Genomic DNA, 14802 nt, shown 5'->3' with positions numbered 1-14802 from the left:
CGTCCGACGCCCAACCCTGACGTGTTTCGGCCAACCTTCTTCCAGGATTATTTATCACTATGTGACACTCCTTGTATTATACAGATATTCACCATTGTATTATCATCATCATGTGCATTATGAGTCCTCCATCACACATCTGTGTGACATGCCCCTATTCTCTGCTGTAAGCATGCCATGTGCATTGTTTTAATTCTATTGTTATATAAAAGCATACATTTTTTATACACATGACTTATCGATTTTTCCAGCGCTTCTCACCTCCAAATATCTTGCAGAAAACCTTCCCAGAAGGAAGATGTTAAAAATGCAAAGGGACGAACATTCTACATCCATAGACATATTAATGTTTATGGATGTAGAATGAGATATATATATATATATATATATATATGAGAAAAGCTCTTGTAGGTGTGATGTGGGGGGCGCATATTTATGTCATTTTATACTATAAATGATCAATGACTTATTGGGTCGGACCTTATATTAACCAAAACAGATTTTGTGCATCCCATTACCTTGTCAGCCGTACCTTGGAGGGATGTGTCGGACCCGCACCCCTATATATTGCTAACATATTCCATAGCATTGCACAGAGGTTGTAGTCAAACGCATTGCAAAAATATACAAAAATCAAAGAAAATGCCACAAGGTATCGGTTGTTCATGTTTATTCAGACATAAGGAATGGCATCAAACATGGCAAAACTATAAACATGTCACAAGGCAACTTATCCCGGGGGGGGGGGGGGATGAAGTTTCGCTCTGGAGCAATAAAATTAGTAACATAAAAACGCACAATTTGATAACCTAATCGGGATGTCACACGGGCGAGGAAAGGATAAAGATCACGGGAGGAACTGGATGAAGGATAAAAGGAAGAAAAGTAAAAGCCGTAGTCACAGAGATGAGTGATAATGGTAACGAGAAGCTTTGAGGCCCCAAAAACAAAGTGGGATCCCCCCAATCTCTGTGTATCGACCAAAAAATGCAAAGGACCTTGGTCAGATTTTAAGAGATGAGTGATCCGATAAGGATGCTGGAGCCCTAGACTAAAACGAGGCCACTTTTCGGCTCTTTGGCATGCTGGGACCTGTAGTGTCACAACGGATTGGAGACCACTTTATTAACTTAGAGAACACACCATTAATCTGGAAATGGCTCTTAAGTGGAGCAACTTGTCACGTCCCACCAGTGTTTACAGGCACAATATTAGGCTTCAGTTGTGGGGCCCAAGGTTTTACGATCCAGCCTTAAAGGGAATCTGTCATCAGGTTTTGCTCCCTCATATGAGAACAGCATAATGTAGAGGCAGAGACCCGGATTCCAGCTATGTGTCACTTACTGAGCTTCTTCCTGTAGATTTGATAAATTTGGGGCAGATTTAGCCATTGTCTGAATGATGAGCCATGTATAACCCCACCCACACTGTGAAAGCTGCCAATCAGTGGTGGGGGCGGGGTTACACAGAGCAGGACTACATGGCACAAGACAACTAGTCCTCTCGTAATAATCTCCTGCTAACAGCCCAGTAAGTGAGACATCACTGGAATCAGGGTCTCAGCCCCTTCATCATGCTGCTCTCAGATTACTTAGTACAAACCTGCTGACAAATTCCCTTTAAGTCATTGAGGCCATCAGTGACTATATAACCCCCGTATGATGGAGCCCTCACAGTGTCATGGATTCTCTGAGCCCTATCATGAAGAACACAAGTATTGCTGTATTTTCTGGTGTGTCGGAATATTGATTTGTAACCAGTACATATAAAATAAATAATGTTTCTGCAGTAAAAACAACAAAGTATGATTAAATACTTTAACTGTGATACTATCATTTGCTATATAGTCGTTTGGGCCTTGAAAAAGCAAAAATTATAGTCATTGATATTGGAGCAACTATTAGTTTGTGGACAAAAAGTCTCATGTCGCTACGTAAACATCGCACAAAACCATTAACGTGGCAAAAGTTCCCCCCAAAAAAGTGTCAGACTCCATAAAACATGGTGACTATCTCATTAATAAGCCTAAAATGTAACTTTGACATCTGGTTTACACTGTACTTGGCTGTATACAATGCAGGTTGTGTACTCCTAACATCTTCCGATGCGTAGACTGTGATCCTTAAAGAAGAGTCAGCACAGAATGACTGTTCAAACCAAGCACAGGCGCTTGGTGCATCATGGCGGGGCCAAACATCTAAGTGCACCTTCCCACCTGTTTGTTTCCCCTCAATCTCCACCCTACCCTCTTCTGTGATGGACAAATCTGGCTTCATAGATCAAGAGAAGGGTGGAGAAAAGATACAAAACCAGCAGGTGGGGAGGTGTATCTAAAAGATTGAGCCCGCCATGACGCACAGAGCGCCTTTAGTTGGTTTGAACAGTCATTCTGTGCTGATAGAGTCCATTTAAATGGACTGCCAGCACAGAATGACTCTTCAAGCCAAGTACAGGCACTCTGTGAATCATGGTGGGGTCCATCTTTTAAATACACCTTCCCACTTGCTGGTTTTCCATCAATCTCCTCCCTTCTCTGGATCTATGAAGTCAGAGGTGTCAATCAAAGAGGGGAGGGTAGAGATTGAGGGGAAACAAGCAGGTGGGAATGTGAATTTAAATGATTTGCCATGATGCACCAATCTCTTGTGCTTGGTTTGAACAGTCATTAAGTCTTTTTCACCTAAAGAGCTGGATTCTACGTCTATTTTCAGTCATTCTGTGCTGATAGAGTCCCTTTAAAAGGGACCATACTATGCTGAGGTTACTGGTCCTCAATGGTCCATACTATGCTGAGGACACTGGTCCTCAATGGTCCACACTATGCTGAGGTTACTGGTCCTCAATGGTCCACACTATGCTGAGGTTACTGGTCCTCAATGGTCCACACTATGCTGAGGTTAGTGGTCCTCAATGGTCCATACTATGCTGAGGACACTGGTTCTCAATGGTCCACACTATGCTGAGGTCACTGGTCCTCAATGGTCCATACTAAGCTGAGGACACTGGTTCTCAATGGTCCATACTATGCTGAGGACACTGGTTCTCAATGGTCCATACTATGCTGAGGACACTGGTTCTCAATGGTCCATACTATGCTGAGGACACTGGTTCTCAATGGTCCATACTATGCTGAGGACACTGGTTCTCAATGGTCCATACTATGTTGAAGACACTGGTTCTCAATGGTCCATACTATGCTGAGGTTACTGGTCCTCAATGGTCCATACTATGCTGAGGTTACTGGTCCTCAATGGTCCATACTATGCTGAGGTTACTGGTCCTCAATGGTCCATACTATGCTGAGGTTACTGGTCCTCAATGGTTCACACTATGCTGAGGTTACTGGTCCTCAATGGGTCACACTATATGCTGAGGTTACTGGTCCTCAATGGTTCACACTATGCTGAGGACACTGGTTCTCAATGGTCCATACTATGCTGAGGTTACTGGGCCTCAATGGTCCACACTATGCTGAGGTTACTGGGCCTCAATGATCCATACTATGCTGAGGACACTGGTTCTCAATGGTCCATACTATGCTGAGGACACTGGTTCTCAATGGTCCATACTATGCTGAGGACACTGGTTCTCAAAGGTCCATACTATGCTGAGGACACTGGTTCTCAATGGTCCATACTATGCTGAGGACACTGGTTCTCAATGGTCCATACTATGCTGAGGACACTGGTTCTCAATGGTCCATACTATGCTGAGGACACTGGTTCTCAATGGTCCACACTATGCTGAGGTCACTGGTCCTCAATGGTCCACACTATGCTGAGGTTACTGGTCCTCAATGGTCCACACTATGCTGAGGTTACTGGTCCTCAATGGTCTATACTATGCTGAGGACACTGGTCCTCAATGGTCCACACTATGCTGAGGTTACTGGTCCTCAATGGTCCACACTATGCTGAGGTTACTGGTCCTCAATGGTCCACACTATGCTGAGGTTACTGGTCCTCAATGGTCCACACTATGCTGAGGTTACTGGTCCTCAATGGTCCACACTATGCTGAGGTTACTGGTCCTCAATGGTCCATACTAAGCTGAGGACACTGGTTCTCAATGGTCCATACTATGCTGAGGACACTGGTTCTCAATGGTCCATACTATGCTGAGGACACTGGTTCTCAATGGTCCATACTATGCTGAGGACACTGGTTCTCAATGGTCCATACTATGCTGAGGACACTGGTTCTCAATGGTCCATACTATGCTGAGGACACTGGTTCTCAATGGTCCATACTATGTTGAAGACACTGGTTCTCAATGGTCCATACTATGCTGAGGTTACTGGTCCTCAATGGTCCATACTATGCTGAGGTTACTGGTCCTCAATGGTCCATACTATGCTGAGGTTACTGGTCCTCAATGGTCGGTCCTCAATGGTCCATACTATGCTGAGGACACTGGTCCTCAATGGTCCACACTATGCTGAGGTTACTGGTCCTCAATGGTCTATACTATGCTGAGGACACTGGTCCTCAATGGTCCACACTATGCTGAGGTTACTGGTCCTCAATGGTCCACACTATGCTGAGGTTACTGGTCCTCAATGGTCCACACTATGCTGAGGTTACTGGTCCTCAATGGTCCACACTATGCTGAGGTTACTGGTCCTCAATGGTCCACACTATGCTGAGGTTACTGGTCCTCAATGGTCCATACTAAGCTGAGGACACTGGTTCTCAATGGTCCATACTATGCTGAGGACACTGGTTCTCAATGGTCCATACTATGCTGAGGACACTGGTTCTCAATGGTCCATACTATGCTGAGGACACTGGTTCTCAATGGTCCATACTATGCTGAGGACACTGGTTCTCAATGGTCCATACTATGCTGAGGACACTGGTTCTCAATGGTCCATACTATGTTGAAGACACTGGTTCTCAATGGTCCATACTATGCTGAGGTTACTGGTCCTCAATGGTCCATACTATGCTGAGGTTACTGGTCCTCAATGGTCCATACTATGCTGAGGTTACTGGTCCTCAATGGTCGGTCCTCAATGGTCCATACTATGCTGAGGACACTGGTCCTCAATGGTTCACACTATGCTGAGGTTACTGGTCCTCAATGGGCCACACTATGCTGAGGACACTGGTTCTCAATGGTCCATACTATGCTGAGGACACTGGTTCTCAATGGTCCATACTATGCTGAGGACACTGGTTCTCAATGGTCCATACTATGCTGAGGTTACTGGTCCTCAATGGTCGGTCCTCAATGGTCCATACTATGCTGAGGTTACTGGGCCTCAATGGTCGGTCCTCAATGGTCCATACTATGCTGAGGTTACTGGGCCTCAATGGTCGGTCCTCAATGGTCCTTACTATGCTGAGGTTACTGGGCCTCAATGGTCCATACTATGCTGAGGTTACTGGGCCTCAATGGTCGGTCCTCAATGGTCCATACTATGCTGAGGTTACTGGGCCTCAATGGTCGGTCCTCAATGGTCCTTACTATGCTGAGGTTACTGGGCCTCAATGGTCCACACTATGCTGAGGTTACTGGGCCTCAATGGTCCATACTATGCTGAGGACACTGGTTCTCAATGGTCCATGCTATGCTGAGGTTACTGGTCCTCAATGGTCGGTCCTCAATGGTCCATACTATGCTGAGGACACTGGTTCTCAATGGTCCATACTATGCTGAGGTTACTGGTCCTCAATGGTCGGTCCTCAATGGTCCATACTATGCTGAGGACACTGGTTCTCAATGGTTCACACTATGCTGAGGTTACTGGCCGGGTGTCAAACCATAAACTATCACATTATAACCCACCCAGGTCACTAGAAAGAATATAATGCTATTGAGGGATTTAATAAGATTCCAAATCAAAATCTCCATTAAGTAGGATTTTTGTAAAAAATGGGGAAATAAAAAGGGACAGAAGTCCTTGTCAACCAATCACATTGCAGCTTTGATATTATAAAGGCTGGAATAACAATAAGCAGCGCCCTCTAGTGGATGGCTGCATAACTACGCCTTTGCACGCATTTTGGGGTTTCGTATTAGCTGTAATATAAGAGGAGACTTGTCGCACTTGTAGCGAGCACAGTAGGTGAGAAAATGTATTAAGTGATTAAATAAGAAATCAATACCTTTGAAGTAATGCCATGGTCTTCCAAGACGATAACTGCAGTGGTCACACGCAAGGATAAGATGCTGTACATTCAATACACACAAATGGAGGTTTTCTACTTTATAAAAAGGCTTTACCCCCTAGTTCATAAAAATAAACAGATTTCTGTACAATTTGCAGGACGTGATGGAGGGGTCGATGGTGGCGGCAGCTCGGGTCCTTGCTTGTCGTCGGTCCTATATTTCCCGCAGCAGTCCGGACGGACGGACCGAGAATTTCGGTCAATGAAATAAGAAATGAAGGGCGACATAAAATACAAATCCATATTACTATGGTGATCAGAATCTGTGCGTCCCGCTATATGGACGTCATCTCCACTCATTCGCTTTGGTAATACATTACATTCTACATGATTTAGCAAATGGAATATATTTTTTTTTCTTAACATGGATGATAGTTGGAGACTCCATGTTTAGTTGGGGTCTATTCCTGCCTATACAGGAGCATGGTATCTCTCCCGGGCCCCTAATATATGCCTCTACAACCTGTACATACGGCTCAGCCAAGCACGGACGTCTTCCTAAAGGGTGGAGGGTAGTAGGATGCTGATGGACACCTCCGCTGATGCCTTATCTCTAATGGGAAGAACAAAAACGATCAGGCATTGCAATGCAACATGTCCATTAGTTGGTCAGCCAGTTCCAATATAAAATTGTCAGTTCCAACCGTTTCTGAGCTTTCTGGTGTCAGGAAACCCCCATCCATTTTTTTTTCTAAGGTGCTTTACTCACCCTCCCCAAGTCCACTGCTACTCCCAATCTGTTATTGTCTGTGGTACTGATGTCATGTCTACAGGGTTGGGTCACTGCTAAGCTCACCGATTGGCAGAGGTGGAGATCCACACTGGACCCAGGGAGGGGGAGTAAAGCCCAGTTTTGGAAAACGGGCCTTTATCGGTGACTCACAGCTGGGGAGGCCTACAATACAGTACAGGCCACTGGGGAAATCCTCATCACAAACAAAGACCACCAGGGGTGATTTTAAGAAAACCGAAGTGGTGATACCCAAAAAGCAAGTGCTGTTAAGAAAGATTTCTTTCTGGCATATAACACGAGTAGATGAGGAGGTATTTGAGTGCTACAAGGAATATTTTTAATAAAAATTCTAATATTCATTTTTTCAATGTATTAGAAGACATAAGGGCGAGTGGAGCTGATAATGTACAGGAACCAAAAGTATTCCCCGTACTCACAGGGCAGCACGTCTACAAATGCTCAGATTATAAAGGGAATTGTTCCGGCCCCCTGACTGTCCCCAATCGCTGACATCACGGTATGCACTTGGATTTCATACATCTGATAAGGCTTATAACGCTGAAATTAACCACTTATGCTGCAATCTTTAAAAAATGAACTTTTAATCCACAGTGTTGCAAATACTTGGGGAAGGACTAGCCCGGCGAGGCGTCCCTTTCCCCCAGACCCCTCTGGCGAGGCGTCCCTTTCCCCCAGACCACTCTGGCGAGGCGTCCCTTTCCCCCAGACCACTCTGGCGAGGCGTCCCCTTCCCCCAGACCACTCTGGCGAGGCGTCCCCTTCCCCCAGAACCCTCTGGCGAGGCGTCCCTTTCCCCCAGAACCCTCTGGCGAGGTGTCCCTTTCCCCCAGAACCCTCTGGCGAGGCGTCCCTTTCCCCCAGAACCCTCTGGCGAGGCGTCCCTTTCCCCCAGAACCCTCTGGCAAGGCGTCCCTTTCCCCCAGACCCCTCTGGCGAGGCGTCCCTTTCCCCCAGAACCCTCTGGCAAGGCGTCCCTTTCCCCCAGACCCCTCTGGCGAGGCGTCCCTTTCCCCCAGAACCCTCTGGCAAGGCGTCCCTTTCCCCCAGACCCCTCTGGCGAGGCGTCCCTTTCCCCCAGACCCCTCTGGCGAGGCGTCCCTTTCCCCCAGACTCCTCTGGCAAGGCGTCCCTTTCCCCCAGACCCCTCTGGCGAGGCGTCCCTTTCCCCCCAGACCCCTCTGGCGAGGCGTCCCTTTCCCCCAGACCCCTCTGGCGAGGCGTCCCTTTCCCCCAGACCCCTCTGGCGAGGCGTCCCTTTCCCCCAGACCCCTCTGGCGAGGCGTCCCTTTCCCCCAGACCCCTCTGGCGAGGCGTCCCTTTCCCCCAGACCCCTCTGGCGAGGCGTCCCCTTTCCCCCAGACCCCTCTGGCGAGGCGTCCCTTTTCCCCCAGAACCCTCTGGCGAGGCGTCCCTTTTCCCCCAGACTCCTCTGGCGAGGCATCCCTTTCCCCCAGACCCCTCTGGCGAGGCGTCCCTTTCCCCCAGAACCCTCTGGCGAGGCGTCCCTTTCCCCCAGAACCCTCTGGCGAGGCGTCCCTTTCCCCCAGAACCCTCTGGCGAGGCGTCCCTTTCCCCCAGAACCCTCTGGCGAGGCGTCCCTTTTCCCCAGACCCCTCTGGCGAGGCGTCCCTTTTCCCCCAGACTCCTCTGGCGAGGCGTCCCTTTTCCCCCAGACTCCTCTGGCGAGGCGTCCCTTTCCCCCAGACTCCTCTAGCGAGGCGTCTCTTAGAAAACAAATCAGGACGAGTCCAGGAAACAAAAATGCCCTGCTGGACTAGTCCTACCTCATAAGCATGTGACACTCGGCCCCCGTCCCACCCAAACGACCTGACATGCATTGACTAGGTTATCAGTATCAGATCGGTGGTGAATCAACACCCCCCGATCAGCTGCGTGTAGCTCTGGCAGTGGCTGGATGTAAACTCTACAGCTCTATGGCTGCAGCTCTGCTCCTATTCAGTACATTACACACCGTTAGGATTTTCCCATTATAGTCCCTACGTCATTTTATAGCTGGACTGGAAAATACCTTTATTGTTAATTTAAACACTATTAGACCAAAGGCAAAAAAAGAGATTTTAGTGATATAAAAAACATTTAAAAAAAAAAATATTGTCTGGTCCGTATGTACATCCACTAGCTCTATATTGTGGCTTGCTTTCTTCCGTAGTGGTACGTCCCACATTGTGGCCACTGAGCTGGAATGTTACTTTACCCACTGGTATGGCTTCACAATTATCTTTCCATTAGTGGTCGTTCAGGAACATGTGATTTGCCTCATAAATGCAAACAGCCGCCTGAAAAATTGGGGAAATGGAAAAATATCAAGTATTGTGTGTACCGAGCTCCTCCGATCCCCAGAACTGCAGTCTCTTCTACCGGCGATCTTGGTGGTGTAATGATGGCCGACCGATAGCAGCAGAGCAACAGTTAGTATTAGTGTCAATGTCAGAGGAACAATGGCCGTCATCACAGCAGATCCCTTTTATTTCTCGTGGGATTTTTGGTCCGGTCCTATTAGTGGTTCCGAGTCCTCGGGGTTGAATGAGGCGGTCATCATTCGGATGGATTCTCGTTGGTGCTTCCTGGCTTTGTTGTAGAGCAGGACGCCAATGATCACTAACACCGTTCCAATGGCGGAAAGACTGGTGATTTTATTCCCAAAAACAATAATACTGAGCCAAATGGAAAGTGCGTGCTTCACAGTGCTGGCGACGCTGAAACGACAGAGGACACGAGTCATAAGAGGTGTCAACAAGAGTAAACCTATGTATAGAAGAAACCTTATAAGTTGTATTGTCAAGGTAGAGATTTTTGGTGAAGACTGCTAATGGAGTCTTCGTTTGGGATATCCAGAGACGGTGCCGTATTAGCTATATATATCAGAGCCGATATTAATGTATCAGACAATGAATACATGAGACATGTTCTCCTTGAGCCAGCATCACTAACTAAAGGCTACTTTACACACTGCGATATCGGTCCCGATATCGCTAGTGTGGGTAGCCGCCCCCATCTGTTGCGCGACACGGGCATATCGCTGCCCGTGCCGCACAACATCGCCCACAGCCGTCACACATACTTACCTGTCCGGCGACGTCGCTGTGACCGGCGAACCGCCTCCTTTCTAAGGGGGCGGTCCGTGCGGCGTCACAGCGACGTCACTGAAACGTCACTGAACCGCCGCCCAATAGCAGCGGAGGGGCGGAGATGAGCGGGACGTAACATCCCGCCCACCTCCTTCCTTCCGCATAGCGGCCGGGAGGCAGGTAAGGGGAGCCTCCTCGTTCCTGCGGCGTCACACGCAGCGATGTGTGCTGCCGCAGGAACGAGGAACAACCTCGTTACTGCTGCAGTAACGAGATTTGGGAATGGACCCCCGTGTCGCCGATTAGCGATTTTGCACGTTTTTGCAACGATGCAAAATCGCTTAACGGTGTCACACGCAACGGCATCGCTAATGCGGCCGGATGTGCGTCACGAATTCCGTGACCCCAACGACTCCGCATTAGCTATGTCGCAGCGTGTAAAGCCCGCTTTACTCGTAAAATTTTATAGATCCAATTATACAGTAAGCATGAATAACCTTGAAGCTAAACAGGGAGTGCTGTTACTCCTTAATTTCTCACAGCACATTGCCTGCCTCCCGTACATTCCTTCTGTGTGAACATTACTGATAACACTTTTGCAGCTTCACATTCTGGCTTCATTATCTTTGGTTAACTCCTTCATGACTATACAACTTTGAATTATATTATGGGTCTATGCAATGGCTACATAGACAGACAGATAATTATACAACTACATCTACATTTTGATTATTTATATACACCGATATTCTTATTACGTTTGAACAAACAAGCTATAGCTCAGGCGACCTCCACAGTATCAGAAAATGTAAGAGGGTTTACAGGGTTCCCAAACCCCAATCAGTGATCCTCTATAAAAAAAAAAAAAAAAAAAAAAAAAAAAAAATGACTTCAGCTTGAAATAAGCCTAAGGCCCCATTCAGACGTCCATTTTTCCATGTACGTGTCCTACCAAAACCAATACTTCATCCCCCAAAAAATACAAAACATAGACCCAGCTGAGAATGGGTCTATGTTTTGTTTTTTTGGGGATGAAGTGTATACAAAATCTATTTCAGATCATATGGATCAATTCACCTATGCAAATCAAATGGTCCAAAAAAAGGACAGTACACAGACGCCACCAATGGATCATCCAAGAGATGTGCCGATTTTTACTGTTTAATGGGTAGGAGAAGCTTGTAGTGTTTTTTGGCATGGATGCCTCACTGGTAGTGAAAACAGACAGAGACTAAACACTAGTGAGAATCTGATTCTGACCACTGATGGAAATTTATCTGGTGGGGGGTTTTTTCACACCCTAGAAAAAAGGGAAGTCTGAATGGGGCTTAAAGGGGATGTCCACTAGACAGACAACCCCTTCTCAATCACCTATTAAAGGGAACCAAACACCAGGATTTTCGTATATAAGCTAAAGCCAGTGCTATACTGGCACTATCAGGCTGATGCTATACATACCTGTAGTGGGCAACTCGGATGTTTAGGTTTTCAAATTCAAGAAAGTAAACTTTAAAAAATCAGCAGCTTCTTGATTGGCATTTGCAACTGAGCCAATAATCTCTGGGGGGGGTATTCAGATGGATTCCCGCCCCCTGCCTGTTGTTCCTTCCTCTCTCTGTTCTCTATGCTATTATACAAACAAATCACTTTGCTTAAGGACCTGTGGTGAGGTCATTCCCATGTGACCAGAAGGGGTGGGGCCTCAGCCAACAAAGCTGGATACTAGGTCACATGGGTATGACTTCACCACAGGTCCTTCAGCAAAGTGATTTGTTTGTATAATACCATAGAGAACAGAGAGAGGGAGGAACAACAGGCAGGGGGGCAGGAATCAATCTGAATACCCACCCATATATTACCTGCTCAGTTGCAAATGCCAATTAAGAAACTGCTGAATTTATAAACTTTACTTTCTTGGATTTGAAAGCCTAAACATCCGAGCTGACCACTAATGGTATGTAGATAAGCAGCCTGATAGTGCCAGTATAGCACTGGCTTTAGCTTATATACGAAAATCCTGGTGATTGGTTCCCTTTAAAATAACAACATGTATACTCACCTCCTGCGCAGTACCAGTGTTGTCGGCACTCGCTCTCCCAGAGCACAAGTGATGTTATTATGTCATGCGAGCCCAGTGCCCAGTCAGTGCCGGCTGCACTCACCCGCCTTCAGATATATGAAACAACAGCAGAAAGTGATCGGCAGCCGCAGCTCTGACTACCTCTTCAGCTTTGATATGGCCCTAGCTGGCAGCGCAGCCGGCGCTGATCAGACACAGGGGGGCTCAAGTGACGTAACAACTTCACAGGAACCCCGGGTGGGCGAGCGCCGACAACACTAGAACAGCAGCACCAGAGTGTACGTGTTGTTATTTCAACAGGCACAAACATGGAGATCCCCTTTAAAAATACTTACTTGATCACATTTTTACTGTATTTTCTAGCTCTTACCCACCGCAATTGTTCTGTACTTTCCCATCCGTCAACTAATAGTCCAGTCTGTAGAGATCGGTTCCTTTTCTAGTTTTGCCATGCTTGTGGATATTTACATGACATAGATCTACACAATATAGTTTAATACCTGAATGTTACGGGCGATATCTTCCCCATTAGCGCATACGCTGTGACGCTTTGTAAGTGGAATAAGACCCCGTCAATGAGAAGTAACACAATGACGTCCCAGTTGTAGCTGAATCTTCTCCCACTTCTCCCAATCAATGGCATGTCCTACAGCAGGCAGATACAAAGTGAAGAAACGCTGAGTGTCTGCATGGTCTACAACTTCTTGTATAAACACGTGCACACTCAATATTAAAAATTTTTAAAAAACAAAACCAGGATATAGATTCCATCAGTTTAAAGTAAGTGTCAGTACAAAATGTCTGTTCAAACCAAGCACAGGCGCTTGGTGCTTCTAAAGGCTGCTTCTGTGGCCGACTAGTCGAGTGCATCTTCCCAGCCACTTGTTGTTCTTCTTTCTCCAACTTTCTTGTCGCTCCTGTAAAGCCAAAGCTGTCAATCAAAAAAAAGGGGGGTGGAAATAAAAACAAGTAGGTGGGAAGGGCCACTGCACTACCTGCCCACTCCTAGGATGTACTGAGCGCATGTGCTTGGCTTGAACAGTCATTTTAAGTTGATAGAATCTCTTGGGAACCTGTCACCAGATATGGGGCCTATAAGCTGCGGCCACCACCACCGGGCTCTTATATAAAGTACTAGAAGGTGGCCCGATTCTACGCATCGGGTATTCTAGAATTTACGTATTGTGTAGTTCATGTATGATTTTTGTTATATATATATATATATATATATATATATATATATATATATATATATATATATATATATATATATATATATATATATATATATATATATATATATATATATTAGATGTTGTTGTGTGTAGTTACCAAGTGTTTGTGTAGGGCGCTCTACATGTTCTGGGTGTTGTCTGGGTGTGGCGGGGGGTGAGAGCGGTGTTGTATGTGTGTTGCGTTGTTTGTGGAGCGCTGTGTGTCTGTAGCGTTGTGTGTGTGTGTGTGTGTGTGTGTGTGTGTGTGTGTGTGTGTTGAGCGGTTTGTGTGGGTGTGGTGTGTTTTGGGGGGAGGTATGTTTTGTGCAATGTGTGTGTTGTGCGGTATGTGCGTATATTTGTGTGTGCCGCGGTGTTTGTGTGTTGGGTGTTGTGTGTGTGCGGCGTTGTCTGTGTGTGTGGGTGTCTGTGTATGGCGGTGTTTGTGGTTCCCAGTGTGTGTGTGTGTGTTGGGGGGAGGTGTGCACCTCCCATCGTGCTCCATCCCCCATGCTGCGCACCCCCCATCGTGCTCCATCCCCCATGCTGCCCACCCCCCATCGTGCTCCATCCCCTATGCTGCGCATTCCCCATCGTGCTCCATCCCCGATGCTGCGCACCCCCCATCGTGCTCCATCCCCCATGCTGCGCACTCCCCATCGTGCTCCATCACCCATGCTGCGCACCCCCCCATCGTGCTACATCCCCCATGCTGCGCACCCCATCGTGCTCCATCCCCCATGCTATAATAGTTCTCCTATTATACTCAGAGAGGAGTATAATAGGACGACTATAATAGGAGGAGTAGTCCTGGGGGGAGAGGAGTATAATGCCGGCTCCCTGCACATGTGTACCGGGAGCCGGTGTACGCTGGTAACTATGATACACATCGGGTAACTAAGGGACCTTAGTTACCCGATGTGTATAATGGTTACCAGCGTTCACCGGCTCCGTCACGATCCCAGCATCGCAAGTTTATGTCTGGCACTGCTGGGATCGTGACGGAGCCGGTGTACACTGGTAACTATGATACACATCGGGTAACTAAGGGACCTTAGTTACCCGATGTGTATAATGGTTACCAGCATTCACCGGCTCCGTCACGATCCCAGCAGCGCAAGGTTATGTCTGGCGATGCGTGCGGAGGGCCGGGGCGAGTGGCCAATCCATGCGGAGGTCGGGGGCAGGCCGAGGCGAGCGTCCAATCCGTGGGGGGGCGGAGCCGAGGCAAGCGGCCAATCCGTGCGGGGGGCGGGGCCATGGCGAGCCCAGCGGCCAATCAGCTTTGTGTCACCGTAAGGACACAATTTTGGAGACAGACAGACAGACAGAATAAGGCAATTATATATATAGATTCCAACATACTGTATATAAGAGCCCAGGCCGCTGTGTAGAACAAAAAAAATCACTTTATAATACTCACCTAAGGGGCGGTGCAGTGCAGACTGGTCGGATGGGTGTCTCCGTTCTCCGGTACCGGCGCCTTTTCTTC

The 14802-nt window shown here is 47.4% G+C and overlaps 1 protein-coding gene across 2 annotated transcripts in view; it reads right to left on the bottom strand.

Moving 5' to 3' along the window:
* Positions 1-8517: 8517 nt before the first annotated feature.
* The window catches only part of SLC35E2B (solute carrier family 35 member E2B), a 98277-nt gene continuing 91992 nt past the window's right edge, over positions 8518-14802 (bottom strand). For both annotated transcript variants that reach the window (XM_075328795.1, XM_075328796.1), the window contains exons 8-9: positions 12597-12742; positions 8518-9644 (exon numbers count right to left, since the gene is read on the bottom strand). In XM_075328795.1, coding sequence (XP_075184910.1) covers positions 9413-9644; positions 12597-12742 — 378 coding nt within the window. In that variant the 3' untranslated portion in view covers positions 8518-9412. The remainder of the gene's footprint in view (positions 9645-12596; positions 12743-14802) is intronic.

Source organism: Anomaloglossus baeobatrachus, chromosome 11 (genome assembly GCF_048569485.1).
Source record: "Anomaloglossus baeobatrachus isolate aAnoBae1 chromosome 11, aAnoBae1.hap1, whole genome shotgun sequence".
In the NCBI taxonomy this organism is placed as follows: Eukaryota; Metazoa; Chordata; class Amphibia; order Anura; family Aromobatidae; genus Anomaloglossus; species Anomaloglossus baeobatrachus.
Note: the sequence above shows the minus strand (reverse complement) of the source record. Positions and strands in the feature narration are given on the sequence as shown.